This window comes from Gymnodraco acuticeps, unplaced genomic scaffold, assembly GCF_902827175.1.
Source record: "Gymnodraco acuticeps unplaced genomic scaffold, fGymAcu1.1, whole genome shotgun sequence".
Lineage (NCBI taxonomy): Eukaryota > Metazoa > Chordata > Actinopteri > Perciformes > Bathydraconidae > Gymnodraco > Gymnodraco acuticeps.
The window spans coordinates 929581-955000 of record NW_022989861.1 but is presented as its reverse complement, the minus strand read 5'-3'; the positions used below and the strand labels follow the sequence as shown (position 1 = coordinate 955000).

Sequence of the window (25420 nt, the reverse complement as noted above, 5' to 3'; positions counted from 1 at the left end):
AATAAAAAAGGAGAAAAGGAAATGATACTAATTCCTAAAGATGCATTTTCTAAACTAAAGCCAGTACAACACTCAAACAGACAAATTCTGAAAACTGAAATCAAATGAAAAAATAATTCAAATGTCTAACATTGGTTCTGACATGTTCTAAAAAACTGTTAATTTATTTTTGCAGCTGCTCCATTTCCTTAATAACTCACTAAGAATTCAAAAATGTTTGTATGCATATAGAGAGCTGAGTTTGTTTAAATGTCACTTCGACAGTGTAAACACTTCACTCAAAATAGAGACAGCTAATTTCTCAACAATTTGAAGGGAACTTGCGACACATGTTTAATGCAATACCCTAGACAAACACAAGATGGCAGCAGATATCCTAAACCTTCCACAACGCACTGAGGAACATGAATTGAGGGAAAATGAACCCCTCCCATCAAAAACCCCCTGGCTGACTTTAGAATTGCCTAACCACACATTCAGAAAGCCTCTCCTCCAGCACTGTACCGTTGAGACACTCCATCTCGGGCTCCTCTCCGTCCTGGCCTTTGTCCAGCCTTTTGGCGTTGCGTCTCTTTTTGCAGTAGAACATGAGTCCCAGCACGATGATGATGTAAGCCACGGCTGCTCCCACCGACAGGCCGATGGTCTGGATCATCTTGTAGGGAGCCTTGTCCTCCACTTCGTCAAAGTTATGCATAGGTTTTTCTGTCGGGCACAGGCAAAAATTATGGTCAACTAAAAAAGCTCTGGAACAGTACAGGATGTGTTTCTATTGGCAAACGCTCCAACAAACTGTACATGACAGGCTAAGGGGCGGGACATCTTTAAGTGGTTGACCAATCACAACAGAGCCGGCCAGCTAACAAATCAGAGCAGACTGGGCTCTGGTTTCAGACAGAGGGTGAAAAGAGGTGCTGCAGCACAGGCAGCATGAGACAAATAAAGAGTTTGAACATTAAAGCATGGAGACATGTCACAGTATAAGAACACAATACAATTGTGAAACCTTTAAATGAGCATGATAGGGCCCCTTTAAAAATGGTATGGTTTCACTGATAAAAATCCTCTACAGTAATGATGTGCAAAGTTAAATCAATGCATCAAATGTTAAAAAACTGTTGGACAACTATTCTGCCCTACTGAAGCAGTCCGCAAACACTCATCTGTTTTGTTTAGACATTTGCATTGGATTTGAACACAGTTAAAACCATAATACAAAACATACAGTAACCTCATTTAACTACAAATCATTTTGTCTGCACTGCTAACACTGGCTTTGCAGGGCAGAGCTGTCACGCTGACCCTGGCAAACATCTTACACTGAATTGTCTCCTACTTTAATCTAATCTGGATCCTGCTACTTTGGGAGAAAATGATTGGTATGGGCATACTTGCCAACCTTGAGACCTCAGAAATCGGGAGCATTTCAAAACCACCGCGGGGGGGTGGGGGGGATCGCCGGAGCTGTATTAGATTAACATTAACATGCTTATTGTAGTTGTAAGTGCACTGCGGCCTGTAGCACCATCCTTGATGGAGCATATGTGTGGGCTGGACCTGTATTTTTCAGGAAAGGAGTGTTCTGTTTTCTGTGACTATCTGCCTCACCCTCTCAGACTTTCAGTTGAGCACGCTACTAAAGAGACGCGCTACCATGGAAACCAAACAATGGTGTAGCTGTATTAAAGTCAGAGTGGAAACAGTCCTGAATAAATCTGATTTTGTCAGAAATCGGGAGAAATGCGGGAGAAATATGACCCCGGGAGGAAACCGGGAGAGGGCAATAAAATCGGGAGTCTCCCGCGAAAATCGGGAGGGTTGGCAAGTATGGGTATGGGAGACTCATGCGAGTGTGTGACTGTGATTTTTAGCATCAGTCAGCACACAGAGAGCCACAGAGTGAGGCTTTATTAGATCGAACGTCTACCCGATTCCCTCACCTCAGTGACAGCGGCGGTGTCAGAGACGTGCCTGCGCTTATTAACCGAAACGCACGACAGGCGGAGGTTTAATTAATGCTTCATCCGCTACCTGTGACAGTGGCTAATGCTCATGTGTGCTCCTTTGTTCCTGATATAGGGAGCCTGTGTGTATACGTCAGTGTGTGTTAGACTCACCCACTACATAAAGCTGAGCCACGCGGTCTTTGATGCTGCAGCTGTTTCCCACCACACATGTGTATCTGCCCGTGTCATCTGTAGTCACATCTGTAATCACTAGGGAGCCATTTGGCATGGTCTGGAACCTGGAGGAAGAAAGAAGGGATGGAGAGATGTAGGGGGTTCACAACAAAGTCCACCAACATACACACGCACATATATATTTATATTTCTGATGGAATGCACGAAAACTGGCCAAATATAGATATTCTATTTTAGTCACTTTATTCTACATTTCTCATCTTAAATTGTTCCCAAAATGTTTAGACAATACAGTTCCTGTAAAAACATTACATTGTGCATAAATGAAGTTCCTCCTAGTCATAATTGTGCCTTTTCCAAATAAGTGCAAGGCTTGTATATTGCTAAGAAAAACAAGGCCACATTAAGTTGAATGTGACTTGAGCAAAAAGCGCCCCTGAAACGACTAAAGATTCAAAAGGCGTAAAAGCATTAACGTTTTTAGGTAAGACTACAATTTAAAAGTTTTATTTGTTGTACTAAATGTAGCGAGAGGCTGACATCTGTTCATGAATCGTACAAAAGGTTTGGATGTTCTTGCATTAGGCCTGTTGTATTCAAGTGTGCACAAGCTAAATCTAGAATCAATGCAAAGACATGTGCAATCACAAACTCCACCAGGTGTCTCATTTACCTCACAAAACTTCCCAAATGTCCCAAATTGGGATCAATAAAGTTCTATCTTATCTTCTCTTATTTACCTCCTGTTCTTACTGATGTCCAGCGTCTTGTCTTTGACCATCCAGTGGATGTGGGGCTCGGGGTCTCCGGTGGCCTGGCAGTGCAGGATGGCAGTGTGGCCCTGGTACACCGTGGTATTCTCTGGCTCCAACTTAAAGCGAATGTACACTGTATGTGCACAAACACACACATGGACACATTGGTTAATACAACCACAACTGGGCCGTAACATTTCCTTCACACACTGTGTTGACTGTGGTTACACTATACAACCCAAATGCTATTTATTACTGGGCAATAAAAGTGCCACCAAGTACACAATAAAGGCTGCAGTGTGTGCCACTTGATGAGAATGATCAATGACTCAGATGTGCTGCGACCACAAGTGTGTGACTGGTGACTAGCATGGCCCTGTAATGTAAGCTGTTTACCGGCCACTATGAGGGTCACCAGGGCCCTGATCTCCCCCTGCAGGCTGTTGGAGGCGATGCAGGTGTAGTTTCCGGCGTCGCTGCGGGTGACTTTGGTGAATTGGAGCTGGCCGTTCCTCTGCTCCACCCGAGGAGGCAGCTCTCCTCCGTCTGCAGGGGGACACAGAGAGACACAGGGAGGCGGGGGTGAGGCTGGTGCTGCATGTGGTTAAATCGACTCCATCACAGCAAATGCAGATGAATGGGGGAAATGATCCATGATGATGAGCTTTCCTCACACTCTGTTTATTGCAGATTCTGCGCATGGTTCTACACGTTCCTGAGGAAACCTCTTTTATCATCATTAGAAGAAAAAGGAATATGAGGTGCGGCTGCATTTTTGATGAGAATTCTTCTTAAGAGTGATACAACAGTTAATTGTAACTCGCCCACTAAATCTAAAACCCATATTCTTCCATTTTTCTTATGTAGATTGATGTAAAGTCGTTTAAAGGCATTAAATATGTTTGTCTTCTCTTGAATATAATGGAACCAGATGGCACTCGGCTTGTGATGCCGAAGCACCACAAAAACACATTTAAAAACCCAACAGCATTGTTATTTTCAAGAGATAATTACCTGGTTATTCAAGATAGTCCACAGTCATGGTGTGAGCAGTTTCATATAGAAACAGTTTTCTTCCTATCGAACTACAGGTGTCAAAAAGTACGAATAGATGTACATGCACGCTTGCTTCTGTACATTACAGAGAAAATAGTCCCTACGTGAAACTGCTCACAACAAGGTCCATGGATTATCTTGAGTAACCAGGTTATCATTTCTGGAAAGAGATAAGTTGCTCTTTAAGTTTTTTTTGCCATTATTTAAGTGTGCACTCGTTCTATTATATTCAAGAGAAGGATTCAAGAGAAGATCTCTACAGCAGCTATCCACAGCAAATCCAGCTAAATATACTTGATCGATAAATAGCCCTAAAGATAAGAGAGAAAACAAGAAGTTTCATATTTTTGGGTGTGCTTCTTAAGCTTGGCGTGGCTAGCCGTGGCGTGCTCACCTGCTTTGGTCCAGCGGATGGTGGGGGTCTCTCTGCCTTTAGCCGAGCACTGGATGGTGATCTCGTTGTCCAGCTCCAGGCACTGAGAAGGCTGGGGGGTGGGGGTGAACTTCAGCTTCTCTGAAACACAAGTCAAAACACCACGCACATTACACATATGATAAACCCAGAGAGAGGGGGGCGGCTGGGTCAAAGCCGCTTTTGTGCATCTCAGCCTGCACATGAAATCACAGTAATCTGACGCACTTCATGCTCAGACACATTCATGTACACACAGATCAGATGAGTGTGAGTCTATCAGAGGCTGAGATCATATAAACAGAGATTGCAAGACAAAACAGTGACATGTCAGGCAATTTATCACGGTGATCCTATAGCTGATAGGGATTTATCAAATCAGATAATGTGCAAAAATGGAGGCAAGAACAAAGCTGACGTGCATGAGTCATATTTTACACCTCTGTGGGTGTCCTGCAGTGTGCCCAGAGACAAACATGGACACGCTCTTCCTATTTCTGGAAACACTCACAAGCCCAGAGGCATGACCACATTTGTTTTATATTTTCCCTCGACAATGTATTACTCATTACGCCCTGGAAATGATTTAACTGACAAATCATCTGTGTGGGGGATAATGGCTTCAAATAGCTGCTTAGTGTACGCTCCGAGTATAATCTACTGTGTATATTGATCAGCTGGTGGATTCCCCTCGAGGCTTACCGAGCACAAAAACGCGCGCCTGCCCAGACAGTCGGCCGCCCTCCGTCTTCGCTTCACAGCCGTACATCTGCTGGTCGTACACCTCCACGTTGTTGATCCTGAGGGTGCCGTTAGGGAACAGCTTGAAACGAGAGTCCTAGAAAGAATAGAGGAAAACAAATACATTCAAATATCTCTATCTAGGACATTTGAGGGAAGGAATTGTTCAACATATGGATAGATATCTGGTCAAAATATTGTTAATAGCCAGCAAAAAAGCAATCACTAGAATGGTGCAAGGTGGAACCTCCTACTGAGGAACAATGGGAAGAGATCGTAGAGGAAATCAATAAAATGTAAAAACTGACATATCGGCTGGGGCCTCAAGAATCACAGTTTGAATACAAATGGGGGAAATGGACAATATTTAGGAACCAAACAAGCGACAAGGATTACCAACTACTTTGTAAGAGGGACTGTAATAAGAATTGGACGAACGGGAATGTGACTGCATTTTTTTCATTTGAACAATTGTTATCGTTATAACTATTGTATTTCTATAAATGGCTATGTTGTTTTCTAATTGTGTGGGCATGTACATGTGCAATGCTGTTTTGAATGCTTGGGGAAATTCAAATATTGTCCATGATAAAAAGACACTTTCATCTGTGTGGTGTTTTAGTTTTTGTTATCCGACCTCTGGTGTGAGCATGATGTTGTTGCGGAGCCATGTGACCTCAGGTTCAGGGTTGGCCTGAGCGTGGCAGTGAAGGTAGCCTGGTTTACCCTCCTCTAGCTGGCTGTCCTGAGGCCTCAGCACCCACTCTGGGGCAGCTGTGGACACACACACAGAAATGTGTTGTATAAGCACAGACATTCTACACCAGTACAGTACACACAGAATAGCTCCTCAGCTGCATATACAGTCCCTTAAAGGAATACACAAAGTGTTAGTGAGCTTGGCCTGTGGTCAGTCTAAACATAGACTCCATTTATCTCTGAGTATCTGGTAGATGCTCTCAGTGTTCCCAGCATGCTCCTGACATTAAAGGCTTACTGTAATACAAAGCGCACTTCAATGACCTATGCTAGCCCATATTGGCTGGTTTATATTCATTTGGTTTCATTCATTTTTGGGTTGCTATAAAAAACTAAAACTCAAGAAATTACAGTATTTTAGTCACAAAACATGGATTTTAGAAGATGCCTAAAATAAAGCAGCAGAGCCAGAGATATACTTAATCTTCAGTAGGTGTGAAGCAATATATAGGGATTGATAATAGCATTGTCATAATTATCATCATGTTTATTATATATTTAAAATAGAATAATCTCCGTTCTCTTTTCGTCTCCTTCAAACAGAAAAACACACAACAAAAAAAGTTAGTAGAATTTAACTCATTTATTGTTTTTAAATATTCTAATAATATCATTTTTGTAAACTCTTCTGGACACGGTCATCCTTTAGAATAAATCTGATAGAGTGATATCTGACATAAAACCCCCTGTTCTCTAATAAGTGTAAAGCTTGCAAAATACTGGATCCTTCCTCTCCCATAATGCTTTGGTAAAGCATCTTTCAACAGTTCCCCTAAATGACCATTTATTTCAAAGCCCAAGCAGCTACTAATGCTTGTTTTGTAAATGTAAGATTAGCTTAGACTGAGGCTTTTTCTCCAGGCATTATAAAACTGAGGTTTTGTTCTCTTGTGAAGGCTGAAACAAACGTAATGTGTGAACATCATGCAGCGGTGTGTGTTCGACTCACTGGCCACGGTGAAGGTGACCTCCTGGGTCCTGCGTCCCGCCCTGTTCTGGGCCACGCAGGTGTATGTGCCCGAGTCCCCTCCCTCTGTGGGACTGAAGACCAGATTCAGGCCGTCCTGGTACACCCTGCCCTCCGTGGGCACCCGCTGACCCCCCGTCTCCCACCACACCTCGGGCTCGGGTCTGCCGCGTGGGGGGTGGCAGGCCACCCGCTGCAGGGTGTCCGCTGTGAAGACCTTCGACATCTTGGGCACCATGTCGTCGATCTCTGTTGTGGGAACAGAATTTTTCAGCATGAAGAAGCAATTTGAGTGCAGGGTAAATTGATTCACACAAAGCCAGTGATAATCATCAATCTGCCTTCAAAGCCACGGAAGCGTTACGGATTCCACGAGCAGCTCCGAGCTAAATTAATTCCAACGCACAGAGTTAGGAAAAGTCCTCTGATTTGTAAGCGCAGGGTGCAGTAATTAGAGAACAAAGCGCACAGTAGTTTAACTGGGTATATATAGGTTGCACAGGAATTATCTCGGGTCTGGGTGAGGTGGGTCATATCAAAACTGGCAGCCCCTTATACAGAAAGTGGAATGTGATCTGTGGTACAAAGACTCACAAGACCTCCCACTACACTGTGGTTTAATACTGCGAGTCCCAAATGGAAGTCATTAATACTTTATTGGCCGACATTGCTCTGAAAGCTGGTCAGTGGCTGCGACCTTCTAAAGACTAAGATCTAAATCGATTAATGAACAGAGGAAAACACACATTTCTCAGCAGACGAAAGGAAAGTAGATCTGGGAGAAAGAAAGAGGAAGGGGGGGGTGAATTAAATGAGGTGGAGCCGCGATGGAGTGACTGTTTCAACTTGTCCCTCAATAATGAATTCTACTGTGACACAATCCCCTATAATGCCCGCGGGGATTACCATCAGATTAAGTGAATTAAGGTATTTAAATGGAGCTGTGGTTCACTGGGTTAAAACTGCAGATCCAGTCGTAGCTCCTTAATCCCAAACCCTTGGGGAAAAAAGGGAGCTGCTCGAGTGGAATAAAGTGATCGGGAGAACTCATAGAAACACATAGAAATTCAAGCTCTAAACTTACACAATATATTTGACTTGCATGCACATGCATTTCAAAATGCCGGCCGATTAGTAAAATGAGACGATGCTACCGATTGTTCCGGCTTTAAGATCAAGCCGCCATTTAAAACATTGGTTTAAGGAGTTCTCTTTGGAGAGCAGGCACTGTTATTTGCTTAAAGGTCCCATGTCATGCTTTTCTGGTTATTACCCGTCCCCTTGTGTGTTACGTAGCTTTTTATGCATGTAAACGGTCTGCAGAGTCACAAACCCTCAAAGTACACCCTGTAGCAACTAACTTGTTTCGGCAAATTCAGATGATAAATACAACTTTGAAGCTTGTAACGGCATAAATACAAGCGGAGAACGGAGTAACTTGACGTCACAGCAGGCATAACAACAGCCTGTGTTTCTCGTGAGGTGTTCACACACACACACACACACACACACACACACACACACACACACACACACACACACACACACACACACACACACACACACACACACAACACACACACACACACACACACACACACACACACACACACACACACACACACACACACACACACACACACACACACACACACACACACACACACACACACACACACACACACACACACACACACACACACACACACACACACACACACACACACACACACACACACACACACACACACACACGCACACACACACACACACACACACACACACACACACACACACACACACACACACACACACACACACACACACACACACACACACACACACACACACGGGCATTGCCCCCCTAGTGGCTGAAATATGTTACAGCATTACTACGTCTAAAACTGTTCCAATACAAATATTTCGTATATATATTTTAGTAGATGTAATATAATGATTGTTACAATACAAATCTGAATAATATCATGTTTTGCTTGAAATAATTTCATTTTTGAGCAGTTGCATGTTGTGACGTGTGTGTGTATGACGTATTTTTTTTGCATACAAGTGATTCAGCTATTGTATTACAATAATTAGCAGTAATGGATGCGGCGATTTTTAAAATGTCCAATTTCTGGGACGTTTAAGGCGTCTACTTCTGCACTAAGTAGGACACTGGCTAATAATATTGTAGCGTGTTCAAGTAACCAAGGGATATACTAGTTATCAAATAAGTATAAGATGTGCACAATTTTACATAATGTAATACACTGTTGTTGGGGGGAGAGACCGCCCCTTCCATATGAGTGTGTGTGTACGGCGGGCATGAGGCGTGCATGACTGGACGAGTTGTGTTCGTATGTGGAAAAGTCATACTCAGTGCAGTGAACGCTGGCTTTATTGCTACTGTATCCGTAGCACCCCACGCAATAGTTGGGACTGTGTACTGACATCAGTAAAAAAGATTTGCCCCCCAAGCGCAAATGTCAAACTCCGCCTATGGTTGCGAGGCTCGCTGCTGCGAGACACTGGTATGGGGTCGGCGAGACAGCGAGACACCGCGGAACTGGGCACACACACAAACTCCCAGCCAGGCTGCAGGTGTGTGTGTGTTTCGGGCTGGGTTTCGCTGTCTCGCAGACGGTCACTGGGCTCACAGGGAGGGGGGGGGGCAGGAGCTCCAACAAGCCAATTAGGACAGAGAGTGAATACACATACTATACAGAGAGGCTGTATGAGAAACCAATGTGAGTTTGGAAAATTGCACAATATACATTTATTTTAGTATACCTCAACAATGGAATTATGATCAGTGGAAATGGCCATGACATGGGACCTTTAAATAAAGACTACTTGTGTCTGAACTTGTATATTACATTGTTTTCCCTTCACAGATTACAACCCAACCCGTGAACAACCACAAAATGATATTTGTTTAAAGTGTTTTGTTTGATTTTAAAGTGGTTAAACATACCCTACCATTTGTAAGTTAGTCATTTCCTACCAGGTAAATCCAAGTGATGGATGCAAATCACAGGGGCAGGTAAAATGACATTTTAAAGCGCATAATTACACTGCTTGTTAAACCAGTTTGAGTCATACTGGTACGTTATTTAGTGTTACTTATGCCAGGTGCTGTTGCAATACGGAGAAAGCTTAACAAGTTTGGCAAACAGCCGGACTGCTGGAGGAAATAATATGGAGAGGAAGCAGGGAAATGCTCCAGCGCGTGTGAGTGAGTGTGTAGTGGGTACAGCTGGGCCGGATGTCAATAAGGGAATGTGAGTATCATATGAGAGATCTGCCAGAAGAAGAAAGGGAGGGGAGAGAAGAATGAGAAGGAGGGCGGGATAAATATGTAATCCAAATGCCCCTCTCGCTCTCAGCTTACACAATCACAGGTGTTTATCTCTCAACACCTCGACAACTGCAAGTATGTGTGTGTGTGTGTACCGGCTATGAGGAGGGAGGCCTCCAGTGCAACATTGGACCCTGTGAGGCCGCGGCCGACGCACTTGTAGGTCCCCGTGTTCCTGGGCTTGACCTGGGTGATCAGCACTGTGCCGTTGGATAACAGGATCACACTGTGGAAGAAGAAACACATGGTTAGATTCCAAGATCAGCTCATTTAAAGTTACTTTTTGTCAATGACCAACACATTATCTGTATATGAAGGCAAATGAACAGAAGCACACAGGAAAGTAAGACCACTCTCCCGTCGCCAGATCTAGCTCTGATTGCATCTGAAAATGATTTGCTTTGGCATGCTGGGAGCACCAGATGGAAATGCTCTGCCACAAAGGACAATATCAGTGCCACTATTTTAGAATATGAATTTTTCTGTACTTGGCAAGTTACCTGATGCTATCTGAATTGCCCGGATTCAATAAACCGAAGCCATCTGCTGCCCTAAATAGGTTAGAGTTAATGCTAAGAATGTGTCCACTGCGCACTAAGAAAAGTGTCCTACATAGGGATTTAATTTACAAAAAGTAAAGAGGAGGATTGATGGCTGGCTTCTGGCAGGCTGAAGGGAGTTTCAGTGCCAGTGATGGACAGATGAGGAGTAATTAAAGGCCAACCTAAAGCCAGCTTCGGGGCTGACAGATAAGGAGCTGCACTTCTCACTCTGCACGTGTAGAAAAAGTTCAACAGGCTGACTCAACAGCTCATCATGGCTGAATGATAAAAGTGTAGGAGGGAAATGTGAATATGTAAAGCAGAGAGGAAGAAGTGAAGGTGCTGCTGGATCTGTTTTTCCACTGGATTCCCTGAGGAGGGGGGATATTTCTGTGTCATCTCTTATTCTCTGTTCAAAAGCAAAAGAGAAATGAGCTTTGGGAGTTTGTGTGAGGAAAAATAACCACAAAACTAAATGAACAAAGGCACATTCTTTTCCTAAAGCAATCATCTTTATATCTGCAAACATGTGCAGAAAGAATTGTTTTGGTTTCAAATATTTCCCCCAAGAGTTGGTTTGACCCACGGGGCAGGACTCTGTGTAAAAACAGCCCTGAGCTTACGCTGGTGTATTTTTCCTTAGTCTGGCACATGTGAGAAACAATCCACATCAAATATTCACACATAATATAGAGGGAGGGATAGAGGGAGGGAGGGATAGAGGGAGGGAGGGGGTTGTCTAAACAGTGCAGGTGTGAAACAGATGATATCTCCCACAGAGAGCTGCATTCCTCTGGCGTTGTATCAGCGCAGATCAATAAACAAACAGCCTTAGAACACCTTCACCACAAAGAGGCCTGCGTTTTTTAATGAAGCAGTCTGTGTGTGTGTTTTTATATCCGGGCTTATTACCCATCCATCTGTAGTACTGGTGCTGAGTCAGCGCTCCCAAGGTGACCAAACCCGCCTCTGACAAGCTCATTACACAAGTGACTAACTATTGATGTTGAAGTCTTTCTCTCCCCTCGCTGACTGAACACAATAATCACTTAAACCGTCTCCTCATGTGGAACAGCTTGCCTGTAATGCGTCTATGTGTATGCGTGAGGTGCTTTGAACCCTGAGGGTATGCTTGGCACTTGGTATAGAAATTGGTTATTATCTAGCGCTTATGTGTTTATAGGGGACATGCTGGTAAGCTGGAGTGTAGCTTGAGGGGTTTTTCCTCTCAGTGCGAGAACACCGGCGAGTTCCTCCTGGCTGGGGAGGAAAAGCTGCATTGGAGGGATCTAAAGAGAAACTTTACAGCGCTTGGTTCCAGGAATAATATTCCTTAAAGTGCAATCCATCTCGAGTTGTAGCGGTTCCACCTCATTGGGTTCAAAGGATTACCCGACTGTGGCTCAAGCTTACATAATGGTAAGTAAGATGGAATGAAGTGAAGGCAGTGAGGGAGATTGAGTCTAAGATGTACAATGAGAAAGAAAAGTGTTGCAGAGGGGAGGATTTAGCTCCCTACATACCGAGACTTGTTCACCAGCAGCTCATTTTCGTGGTACCATTCCAACGTGGGGGCCGGCTCGGCAGTGAACTGGCAGTGGAAGGCGGCCTCCTCGTTCTTCAGCACCACCTGGTCCTCAGGAGTGACCACCGGCCTCGGGAAACTCTTATCTGTCGGAGAAAGGTAGACAAACATCTGCATGATGACGTCTGCAGGTCCATCGAGCGCCGGTCTATTCCGGGCTTTATTAGAAGCTGTCAACAGCAGCGCAGCTGCTGAACAAGCCGTCTTCAGGTGGGGGTGTGTGTGTCAACACCTCAGGGGCCCTCAGGGATAGTTAATGAGGTCAGTGAAGCGGCCCTGCAGCTTAACTGGACCATCATCTCCTTTTTTACCTCCTGGATCATAGAAGGAGGCCATCTCTCTTCTTTGTGATAATCTTAAGTCACGCAATACATCGGGGTTAAAAGTACTTGAAAGGGGTTGATAGTTATGGAAAGAAGAAACATCTGTACCTAAGCCATCATTTAGATGTATACTTTTGAGCATAGAAAGAATAAGGCTGGTTATTTTGCATTTTCTAAACAATGGAATTAGTGGATTTTTCCAAAATCACCTAAACATGCTGCTTATAATTTTCCTTTTTCTCACATTCTTTTGACAAGGCCGCTCTGGCCTGCCAAACAGTGCCAGAGATTTGGCACAGTACAGCCTAGAAGAGGAGTTTCTAACAAACAGACTTTAGCACATTGTTATACAAAGCTGAAGGGTGTTGAGCTCAATGCAGAAATGGAAACACAAAAATACCCTTAATCCAGGTTTAGGTGTGTGAGAATTTGAAATCTGAACAGCTCATGGAGGTTTGGTGCCAGTAGCAGAATTAGGATATGGCTACTGGTTGGTGTGAAGAAAAAGGAAGGGCGCCCACACCTGGCCCACCCAGGAAGTCGGTGGGGAGGCCTCATCTTGAAAAGCAGTGACCGTTCATTGAAAAGCTGTCTAAATCTGTCAGCGTTTACCGAAAGGTGAAGCCCTATAGAGGAGCGGAGGGTGGCAAACCGGTAACTGGAAACTCAACAATGATCCATTCTTCTTGCACACAGGTGCTAACCTAGCGTGTCGGTGTGTGTGTGTGTGTGTGTGTGTGTGTGTGTGTGTGTGTGTGTGTGTCTGTGTGTGTTGCAGGTGGCTAATTAGAGTGGAATGGGCATCAGGTTTCTGGCGCAGATGTGCTGCTGGATGTACTGTACTAAATCTAGTGTATGTGTGAGCCCCTCCTGTGTATTACCCCCCCAGTACAGAGGAAACTAAATAAGTCCTGTTGAGCCTGCAGAAAAACAATAATCTACCACAAAGAAACAGTAAAAGGAGCTGTGTGTGTGAGAGCTTCAGTCAGATCAACAGAGCGCTGCTGTGGCGGGGGGGGGGGCTGATGTTGTTGTTCGCTCTGTAGATGGTTATGATGTTGTGTCTGTGTGCGTGGGTGGCGACAGGAGGAAGGTGCTAACACACTCTCTGGTAATCACATTAAGAACTCCATCACTTTCTCTTCCTGCTCTCTCTCTCAACACTAATGGTCTGCATTCCCCTTCCTCCTCCTCCTGATGCTCTTCAAAACACTTCCTGGCAGGTGTGGCAATGTGGAAAAATTCCCTTAAGTGATTTTTCAAGCTAGAACGTTAGTAAACTTCTATTATCTGATGGGATTTTCTTTTTTCTCTAATTAATATTATTTAAATGTATATATTTGAGTCACAAGAGTGTTGTTAAGCTCCAATTAAGGTTGCCTCTATCTTCTAGATTAATCGAATGGTCTTGCTAACAAATTGTGAAAAATGGCAATCCCAGTTCTCAAAGTCCAAGATGATGCCCTTTTTGGTTAGTGGACAACATGTAAATATACAGTTTAATGTGATATAGGAAAAAAAAAATCACATTTTAAAATATCCATATTTCAGAGGCTGAAAAACTGCATTTTCTGCCATTTTTGTAACAAAATGAACTTATGTTATCATAAAAAAAGGAGGCATTATTGTATCGTCATTCAACTAATCGATTATTCAAAACAAAAAAGATTTAGAAGACATTACCTTGGGCTCCTGGAATTGTAGGGGCATTTTTCAATATCTGACATTTTATTGACAAAGTATCCCGAGAGCAGAGCGATCAAAAAAATAATAGCTTAAATAATCAATAATACACACCCCCCCCCCCCACACACACACACACACACACACACACACACACACACACACACACACACACACACACACACACACACACACACACACACACACACACACACACACACACACACACACACACACACACACACACACACACACACACACACACACACACACACACACACACACACACACACACACACACACACACACACACACACACACACACCACACACACACACACACACACACACACACACACACCACACACACACACACACACACACACACACACACACACACACACACACACACCACACACACACACACACACACACACACACACACACCACACACACACACACACACACACACACACACACACACACACACACACACACACACACACACACCTATGATGTTGAGAGTGAAGTTGCTGTTGCTGCAGACGTGTCCCGCTGCGTTCTTGGCGCAGCAGTTGTACAGGCCGTTGTCGTCGGGACTGGCGCTGGCGAAGGTGAGCGTCCTCTCCTTGTTGTTGATCTGGTGGCTCTTCTCCGTCAGCTTCGCCCCGTCCTTGAACCACTGACACGTCGGCCTTAAGGAGGAGAAGGAATAAAAGGAGGAGAGGTTTAGGAAAAAAGACGAGAAAATTGGCGAAGCAGGGTGATTGATGAAGCCAAAACAGAAAAAAAAGGTGTGGAGAGGGGGGAGAGAAGAAGAATGGAAGAAGAGGATCATAAGGGCATGAGAGAGGCCAACGATGACAGAAGAATAGTTTTTCACTGCAGTCCTTGACATGATCCTTAACCCTGTGAGTTCTGAACTTAAGGTGACAGGAGGAGACTCACCGTGGGTGTCCGTCAATGTGACAGCGCAACGTGACCGGCGCGGAGCTCTCGATGTCCCCTTCTGAGGCGGGCTCCTTCAAAGTTACGCCGCCACTTTCCAACCCTGCAGAGGAAAGGGAAAAACAGAGGAGAGTGTAAGAGTAATGGCGGAGAAATTGAGTTAAGTGGTGGTCCTGTCATGTGTCTTCGCGGCGCACGCTGTCATGATAATGGGTGCAGCGAGATGAAGGCACATCACTGTGACTCATGAGACAGCACTTCCCTGCACTCACAAGTCAGAGCCAGTGCTTGTTATGGACATTTAATGGACAGTTCATTGGCTTACTCTGTTAAAAAGGGCTACTGTTGTCAGAGCAAACCCGTAAACTCAGGCAGAAAGGAAATGAGCAACACAAAAGAATGTTGTTGTTTTAAAAATGAAGGAATAGTCCTTTAAAATGTCTTCAAAGCCGATCAGGTATGTCTCCATTACACCACAACAAAGTGATGAGAGGCATCACTCACACATGTAACGGGAAACCTGATCAATGGTGAGTGTCAGATGAGAATAAATGAAGGAAACAGATGCCGGAGGAAATCGATCCAGTCGTCCCCTGAATGCATCTCGGTGTGAAATGAAGGGGAACGGCGTGGTTTTACCATTAAATGTTGACACAGTACACTGGGAAATATACATCAGATACATGCAGGATGTCAAGAAATCATCACAGCAGCAAATCATTCCTGCTTTCTCCTAGGAGACGGCCAACGGCCAACATACGATCATGTTTCAGTCTCAAAGGGAGACAACTAGATACATCTCATAATGAAACGAGGCGTTTTATCCCTCTTTCAATAAAAAATGATAGCTGTGGCTCCAGTAAGATAAACCTATTTAGTGTGGATGGAAAAGTAGTGTCAGCTATAAAAATACTGTATTTGATCCGATGCAGTGTTAGGGGACAATATGAAAATGTCATGTTACGATTTTCCTGGCAGATCATAATATTAACCCAATCGTCAAACGTGGTTAAAACGTATAACATACTGGAATAGCTTTACACTACACAAAAGCATTTTTATGGCATAACAGATGGAATGGACATCACTTCTTTGTAGTGAAAAACATCTTAAAATAAGGCATTAATAATCATAAGGTCCCCCTGCATAAATTAAGGATATATAAATACATTTCAAAAGGGAGTCTGTTCTTTCTTAAATAATAATGGATGTACTTTTTCATTTTTTAATATAAAAATATTTTCACTTCTCGCCCAAGATAACAAGCTAGTCCATCTTTTCTTTATATTGTGAGTGTATAACCTATATTCTCTATCCCTCACGAGACACTGGCTAATATGCTGAAAAATACCCCGTTGCCGCTGAGCCACATCCACACTCAAGTCTACAGGATGATTAAATAAATAGTTAAGTTATTTGCGGTGCCTCCTTTGCTGAGTGACACCTTCAAATTGTCTCTAATAAAGCCTCAGTGTACCCTGCTGGAATTCCCCTTTCCCTGCTGAGTGTGTTGACTATACAAATACTTAGTGTTCACACTGAATGAGAACAGCGTCTAATAGTTATTTACGTGATGAGATATAGGTCTGTGGTTGCATGACGTGCAGTCTGTACCCCTGGTGTGGTTGTTGGGGGCATAACATTCAGAGTGAGAGAGCGTATTTGTTTGGGTTGCCCCAGTTTATGCACGACGAGGGATGTGTGTGTGTGTGTGTGTGTGTGTGTGTGTGTGTGTGTGTGTGTGTGTGACATTCCATGGAGCTGCACTGCTATGGCCCGTGGCTGAATACTGCGGCTGCATCTCTGCTGTTAGGATCCACTATGAAATATGCATGGCATGAGCCTCCACCTGAGACAGCGGTGGAGAGAGGGGGGGTGCACCACTGCGAGGTCAGAGGGGGGCGCTAGAGGAAGAGCTGTCACGATGAATTACCCAGGAACCTGGTATTACAATGCACCCTGGGAGATCATGGGAAACCCTCTCTACAGTAACAGGGCCCACTCATTAGCTTCTTCCTAGCACAGATGCGCCGGCAACTGCGAGTGCACATCACGCTACATTGGATCAAATGTGTGTTTATGTGTGTGTTAGAGACAACTGTTTGTGCGAAGTAAAACACAGTTGATGCTGCACCCCGAAGCGTGTATGCATGCGTGTAAATGTTTAAGAGTTCTGCAGAGGATGCCAATTGGTTGAGTCAAGGTCGTCCCTAGTCTACAGCCCCTGTAGCTTCAGTGAGGAGGAGGACAGGATGATGAAGGCCACTTCAGCTACAGGGACCTGGGGCCAGACGCTCAGACAGACCTGTTATTAGTGCAGTGGAAGCATAACCAGGCCGATAAAACCAGACAGGGAAACAGTGAGTCACGGAGGAGGAGGAGGAGGAGGAGGAGGAGGAGGAGGAGGAGGAGGAGGAGGAGGAGGAGGAGGAGGAGGAGGAGGAGGAGGAGGAGGAGGAGGAGGAGGAGAGAGTGAGACGAAGTTGAGAAGGAACAACAAGTATCATGTGCAGCACAACTTGACATTTGGAAATGAAATCAAAGAATTAGTTTCAACCTGCCCGGAGTAACAGGTGGGTGTTTCCGCTGTCAAACTGTCAACCTTACAAGACATGGCTAAATGTTAGTTTCTCAGTGCTACTTTTATGACGTGTAATTTAAAACGCATAGTTTTATGCTACGTTAGCATAGCGTCTAAAGTTCTCCTGCATTTTTGTTTCCTTAAAACGGAGAGGCCTGAAACGAGACACCAACTTTTTAAAGGGTCTTATTAGTAATAATGTTCCCTTCCCTTACTCGTCACACCACTGTCACATAACCCTATTCTAGAAGAAAATGATCGGCCTTGACCATCTGTGATTAATTCAACATGTATCACGTATTACAGGCATTGGTGGACTTGTCGTCTATGCTAGCAGCTGTCGCGCAGTTAAACTCCTCAAGTTATAATGCTGATACTGCCTACATGCACAAAAGGCAAGCTGATATTTGAGAATTTACGACATTCTCCCAATTCAGCGGCATTAGGGTCACCTGCTTCCTGTTTAACGAAATTGGTTATGTGACAATTTCAGGAATGCTTGCCTTTGTTTTGTAATGGTGTATGAATAAACTAAAATGTATACGTTTGGATGTAGCGTGAGAGTCCATGTGTTTTTCTGCTGTCAATTGCCAATCAAAAACAAATACAAATAGTGATTAAACTTTCAGATTTGAACATATGTCTGGTATGACTCATTGGGAAATCCCCTTTATACCTTTTTATAGTTGTGTAAAATATTTTTACATTACAGCAGCAAGAGTGTGAAAAGAAACTAAACAAACTGAGTGTTAGCAGCAAGAGAAACAATTCGAAAAAAAAAGTAATCACAGTGCGGGACAGACTGCTTGACCTCTGTGACCTGACAATCATTGGGACAATGGGCACTTATCAACACTCACATCCTTGTCACTGTCTCAAGTTTCTGCCACTCCTGGCCTAGTTGGTTCTCCAGTAGATTAAAAAATCAATTCCTGATAATATTTCATTTCCACTTTGACCTGGATTTACACACAGTCGCACACTCTCACCCTTTACTCTGCTCATATATCTCAATTCACAGCTCAGGTTTCTCCAGCTGTCGCCTCGACAAACAGAAGGTGCTCTTTCATAACCTATTAGTGGCAAATACTTCCCCGTAATCCTTCTCAGAATGCATGACTAAGTGTTGGAGCAGGCCTGGCAGCTAACGCCATAATTAGGGGCGTATAATTATTATGTTGGAGGCAGAGCAGGAAGTCCTACCAACACGGGGATGATAACAGATGAATTGGGAGGATATTGTCGAGGCAGATGCTCGGACCGTTCATTCCTCGCTGTGCCAAAAGACAGCTGCGTGTTCGTCTGCTTCACTCAATGAGCTGATTTGTTGCCATGGAGAAGGGTTTTTACACAGAGGCAAGGTGGATTGTGTTATCCAGGGGAGAGCTCAGGGTTGGGATTTGACTGACGGCACCATATGGGCATGGAAAGAGCCAAAACATGTGGCAGAGTGGCTTCATAGTGTAAACTTTGTGCCCCTGGAGCCGCCCTGGGAGGCAGCGTGACGGACTCAGCTTGCAGTTGGAGACGAGGTGTCAGATTTTATCAGCTGTGGCTGACAGGGGTCAGCAGGCCAGGGGAAAGCCACTCAGATAGATGCTGTTGCTGTGACAGGGCTGAAAGAGAAAGGAAGGAAAAATGTCCAACAGTGGAGGAAAGTCACTCTGAATGTGACAAATGGAGCCTGGGTTATTAGGCTGCATTTTGTCAGCTAACAAAAGTGTGCAGGAATGATGACAGGAAGCATGCAGCTGCACTAGCCATCAGTGAGGATGCTCTAAAATGCATCTGCCGACCAAATGTAGGTTAAGGACACATGCTGTGTGATTAAATCGAGATGGCGTGTGTGTGCGTGTGGAAGTGGCTCTGTGATTTGAGAGATTAAAAAGAGAGGAATATGCGCCTGCCTGAGTTTCCCCTGCATGTTTTCCCTTCTTCCTACAATCACCGATTTCCAAAACAATGTCAGTTTGCATCTCGTTACCCCGAGTCAAGCGAAGCGTTGCCTCCAGGACCAACAAACACACGGACAATAGTGAAGACTGAGTCTGACGCCTCTGCTGGACGCGGACTCGCCGTGGAGACCCAATGACCGGGAGGGACAAAAGGATAAGGGGGGGCTCAAAACCTCTATTAGTGAAAACAGAGGGGGGATAATTACTCTGAATAACTCTCAACTGGCAGGATTTGCCCACCCACCATTGAGAGCAAGACAAATTAACTCTCTCTGCAGAAGACGGGAGGGGAGGGGGGGGGGGGGGGGGGGGAGGGGAAACCATCTACTCAAGTACAGTCCATGTACAGCACATATGGAATACCCAACCCCCCCCCTGCAACCCACATTTTTACAAGTATGCACGCAAACTAGCATACACATGAGTGAGCGCAAATGCAGGGTTAAAGCCGGAGGGGGTCTTTACTTTTGGACGTGCGCGGCTTTATCGCCCGTTAAATGCATGTTGGGGAAATATGAGAACAGCTGTCATAACACGCCTAAATCCACATCCACCTAAAGTGAGCCAGAGATGGCTAGCCACCCTGCGTAATATGACCGAAAGACAAATGTGTTGTTATGCGCGGACACATGCCGCATACTGAGATGGTTAAGGATCATTTGTTACCTGTGCGTTGGTTTCAAGTATGCTACAACCTTTTTTGTTTTTTTTCCTTTGGTTTATCTGAAGACATACCTGAGAAGTCTACCCCTAAAGACTGATATGAAGCTATTGATGTTATCATTTCTCTACTGAACTCTATCCCTTAATATCCAAGTATCGTCTATGTATCTGCTGTTTATCTCTACTCGATGTACTGCAGGACTCAGTGTCGTACTTGAAGGTGTGTTAGCCGGCAGCATACTTAGTGGACTTGAAGATGCCCTATAAACACCCTCAGAGGCAGATGGAGAATAAGGACATGTCATGTTCCAGCACATTCGGCACTACAAATTGTTGAGGAGTTTAAAAGGGGCAAAGTGAAGCGGTCTTGTGTCATATTTAGAATTTCCATTTAATAAATAACTCATATTTAATCATTTTCTCTTATTGCCTATTTGTGTTAGAGCATTTCACATCTAAAAAGAATAACGACCACTTATGTAAACAAGTGTCAACATACTCCAAATTACAATTATATACGAGTTCAGCAAGAACAAATTTGGCTTTTTGGAAATTATTACTCCACCTTCCTTCCAATAAAAACATTCCTTTCTCTTCCAACGTGTGGGAATATTAATGACAAAGCAGGTACTGAGGTTCATTCTGGGTCACCAATGGCAAATCTTAAGGCAGGTCCTCCTGGTCTAACTTGTTTTTAACTTTCTTTTAATGTGTGGGAGTTTTGTTTTCTGTGGAGCGTTATTGACACACTGTATCATGTTTAATTGAAACGCATAAAAGCAGAGCCTTCAATATCAGACAAGGATTGGAAAACCGATGAGCTCCTTTGGGTTTACCTGGCTCATAAAACGTTTAACCCTCATGTCATGGCAGCCCACAAATATCCACTGGTGGAGGCACATCACAGAGCAGGGGTTAAACCTCCGCCCGTCTCTCAGTCTGCTACCAGGAGGTCCGGCCTCTCATCTGTTCTTGTAATCAGCCTTTGAACGGGTAACATCCCCGCAAAGAGAAACCTCCTGGCTGAATGGAGCTCGGGAGGACAACAAATTCCAGATGGAGCCATTTTTCACCCCGCTTTGCTTTTACTACTGCCATCGGGACAAACTATCTCTCTGTTTGCGAGGCACAAAGGCTTTTTCAGCAACAAATGGTACCTGAGGGCTTACCACAATACGTGAACAAGGTTGTTATTTATCCCAAACGGGGCCGTGCAGAATTCCCATGGCTTCCTGTGAAACTTAAGAGGGTCGTTGAGGTTTGGGTAGCGGGGGTAAACAACAAAATTAAAATACTAGTCAGTCTCAACTTAATGGGACAAGAAAGTGAGGGAAGGAGAAGCCTGATTCAAAAGCTGCAGCAAGGAGGGAATAGTTAATGTTAAAGTAAATAATTACATAGCTAGAAAACAAATGATGCTGCTCTCAGTAATTTTCAGACAAAAGCCTTTTGATGGTATATGGGAAAAGAGGGTGTTGCACAATGGAGAAAAAAAAGATACAAGCAACAAGAAACACATGCTTGGTGGCGCACGTATCCAGTTTCCTTTGGAGAGAGGAAGCCACAAAGAAGGAGGCAACAAGGTGGAAACATTCCTGCAGCTCATACTACCTGTCATCTTATACCGGGACTTTTGTTTGGCGTTTTTGATCCAGAAACTGGATGCTCGCCCTTGTTGCCATTATGAAACCCTGTCAGCTGGTGATTTTCACTCGGGAAGTATTATTGGAACGGAGAACGTGAGAACGGCTCGAAATGAGACACTCACACTTGATATTGAAGGAGGCGTTGGTGGAGTGGTGGTATTCTCCTGTGGCCGAGTTTTCTGCGATGCATTCGAAGTTTCCCGCGTCCAACTGCCGATCCACCGCCGTGAACTTGAGGTTGCTGCCCTCCACGAAGCGCCTCTCGCTGTGTTCCAGGGGCTGGCCGCTGTGAAGCCAGCTGTACGTGATGTCAGCCGGATCGCTGACCTCGCAGCGGAGCATTGCGCTGCGGCCGTGCAAGGCATCCTGGGACTTGGGCTCCTTGGTGAACTGAATGGCGGCGGCCTGGATGGACAGCACTGGAAGGAGAGAGAGAGAAAGTCAATGACAGAGGATTAGAATGGCGCTGCTGTTAACATTTTACAGCTTTTTCCGTTCATTAAGTGTGTGCCATGGCGACCACTTAGCCCAGTGGAGGAATGTGATGTTTAGACAATACTGGCTAGCTGTGAAATATTTTCTCGTAAAATTATAAGACCCGACGTGGAGAAAATACTTTTTCCCGTGAGGTTCTGGGTGATCTAATACACACAGACACATATATACACACACACACTTCACAGTCATGTGCCATCAGCTCAGAGAGACATATCTCTTAAACAAGACATGATGTGAAGCTCATACGTCCTCACGCACACTCACATTTTTTCCTTTCCCCTCGTGGTGCTGTATTCTCTATTTACCCTCATCTCACTGGAGAAAATGATACGAGTGTAACTTACACTGAAACAGGAAGTCATTTGGATGTTGCTGTCATAAACTAAGAGTTCTATTTCACACAAAAAATCAAGGGAAAAAATGTGTCAAAGTACAAGTTATAGGTGAATTAGTAACCAATGTGTTCCTTCTTTTCCCCATTGCATAATGCGCGGAACCAGCCAGACTGATACCTCATTCACACCAACGCAACTCCGGTTCAAGCTCCGTGCTAGAGCTTTTCAGGTTCAGAACCAGTTCTTCGGTTTAGCTCTGGCTGTTTTCACACCGCCCAGAGTCCGACTGGTAATGCGTCGTTGCGTCATCGCTTGCGTCATGACGTAACCGTTTGCGTGCCTGCTTCATAAAGCCAAACCGCGCGGATGAAATCAGTTGCATTCATTTCTTATGGCTCTATCTGCAGCTTTTCCGGAGTCATTTCTGTGGTTTAGTTATATTCTTATAAAAAAGTGTACTCGTGTCAATAAAGGTTTTTTTTAAAACACAACTGCTTCCGAGGTCGGTCTTATTTCTTAAGGTGGACTGAACCATGAGTGTGGAGTAACGTTGTATCTTTCATGTAAATGAACTGTAACCTTCACCCAGGTATGCAACAGCTGTTCTCAAATGAACACGTGAAGTAAAGTTTAATATTTATAGTTTTATAGATCTATAATGAGTTATAATGAGAGGTGATCAACGTGAATGCTCAGGTTCCACCTTAACACGCAGACACGTCGCTTCCCCATGAGCAGAAACCTTTATATATACAGTCTATGGCAGAAACACTGAAACTCTTGTTAAGTTTCTCCATCGTTGTGTACAAACTGGATAAAACGCGGGCTTTTTGTTGTTGTTCAGGAGTTGATCTGTCTCTGCCCCCGCCTCGACGTAAGCGTGACGTATGCGTGACGTATGCGGTGCTTTTGCTCTGGCCGGACAATTTGTTGGTGCTTGAAACAAACCGGATTCTGGAGCTAAGAGGCTGCTCCGCTGCGGTGTGAAGCGGAAAACCCGGTGCTTTTCAAGCTCCAGCTCCGAACCGGCCCTGAAACACCGTTGGTGTGAATGAGGTATGAGAAAAAGCTTGCCTGTGATAACATTGCAGTAGAGCAAATCTGATTATTTGGACTGATATCACAATTTGGATCAAATTGCAAATTTCGATTACGGAAAGTGATCGTTTTTGGGTTATCCTAATTTTCCATTAGGATATATTAAAATTATCACGTAAAACTATTTTTTGTAGACATGAAAATAGGAAGATTTCATGCAGAATAGTAATATTCTGCATGAAATAATATATAGTAATATAGAGCACCTCCTGCTATTTGAATATTGAAGTGGTCCATTTTACAATTTAGATACAATTATGCTCAATTGTCCAGTCTTACACTGCATATATTAACAGTTAGGATAAATAAATAAATACATTTCTTTTTTAAATAGAAACACAACTTGCAAGTTTTTACAATTGCTTTGTCCAGCTTATTGTGGCATATCTACTTGATAGATATTGTATCTACCTCCTGTTGAAGGATAACAAAAACACAGCACAACATCTCTCAATGGCAATCTAAATTCATGATTGTTGCTAATTAAAGAAAATCCTGGAAACGATTGGATTGGCAGACTCTCTTTCAACAGCTGCCCGACTTTCTGGTTTGAACACTTGCACAATGAACTACTCATGATCAGGAGCCATCTCCAAAGAGTGTCAAGGCAGGCCCTCATGTGCCCTGAGCAACACAATGTTATCATACCTGATGTCAAGGCTTGCTATCATTGGGAACGCTCCACTGCTAGGGTTGATTAAGCATGGCTACACCTGCACAGCGGTGTGTGTGTGCTCGTGTGTGTGTGGGATCATGGCCTATTGCAAGGCTGGAGCCAGGAAAAAAGGGGATCTTTCAGTAATGTTAAATCAAGGAGCCTGTTGAAGATGAGCCAAGGTAATTCCTCCATCTTTGACCCTACTCACCCCGCCGCCCCGTCCTCCTCCTGCTGCCTGTCCATCTGTGCATCAGTCTCACCTTTGTCTCAGCTGCAGGTGGCTTCAGCTGATGGACAGGCAGGCAAAAAAAGAGCAGAAAGGCTGCAAGAGAGGCTGTGGAAAGGCTGAGGTCAACAGGGGCAAGACATTTAGCCTTTTATGCTACCTAACCTTAGATTGTAAAGAACCAAGTCTTAAGATGAGGAAAATCAGAAAGAAGACACCAGGATGCCATGTATGTTGCAGGCAAGTTAAATAAGTGGAACAAACCGAGCCATATGTATTATGGATCACATACAGTGCCAGAAATAAAGAGGAATGTCCCGTGTGTTCTTGAGTGATTCTGTCCATTAAACCTTTTGCTTAAGTAAAGTCCTGTTGTGGCTTTGCTGTGACTGCACTTTATCAACCATTTCTGTATAGATGCTCCAGCTAGATGTAGATGGCCAGACATTGTTCTGTCGTCCTTTTTACAATTTGGTAAAACAGCTGGGTTT

The 25420-nt window shown here is 44.2% G+C and overlaps 1 protein-coding gene across 1 annotated transcript in view; it reads right to left on the bottom strand.

Moving 5' to 3' along the window:
- The window catches only part of ptk7b (protein tyrosine kinase 7b), a 77989-nt gene that overhangs the window by 6579 nt on the left and 45990 nt on the right, over positions 1 to 25420 (bottom strand). Inside the window, 13 exon segments of the mRNA XM_034240648.1 lie at positions 505 to 705; positions 2118 to 2245; positions 2882 to 3029; positions 3293 to 3442; positions 4347 to 4466; positions 5067 to 5202; positions 5743 to 5879; positions 6814 to 7080; positions 10285 to 10415; positions 12255 to 12402; positions 14832 to 15016; positions 15270 to 15372; positions 22237 to 22533. Of these exon segments, the coding sequence (XP_034096539.1) occupies positions 505 to 705; positions 2118 to 2245; positions 2882 to 3029; positions 3293 to 3442; positions 4347 to 4466; positions 5067 to 5202; positions 5743 to 5879; positions 6814 to 7080; positions 10285 to 10415; positions 12255 to 12402; positions 14832 to 15016; positions 15270 to 15372; positions 22237 to 22533 (2151 nt within the window).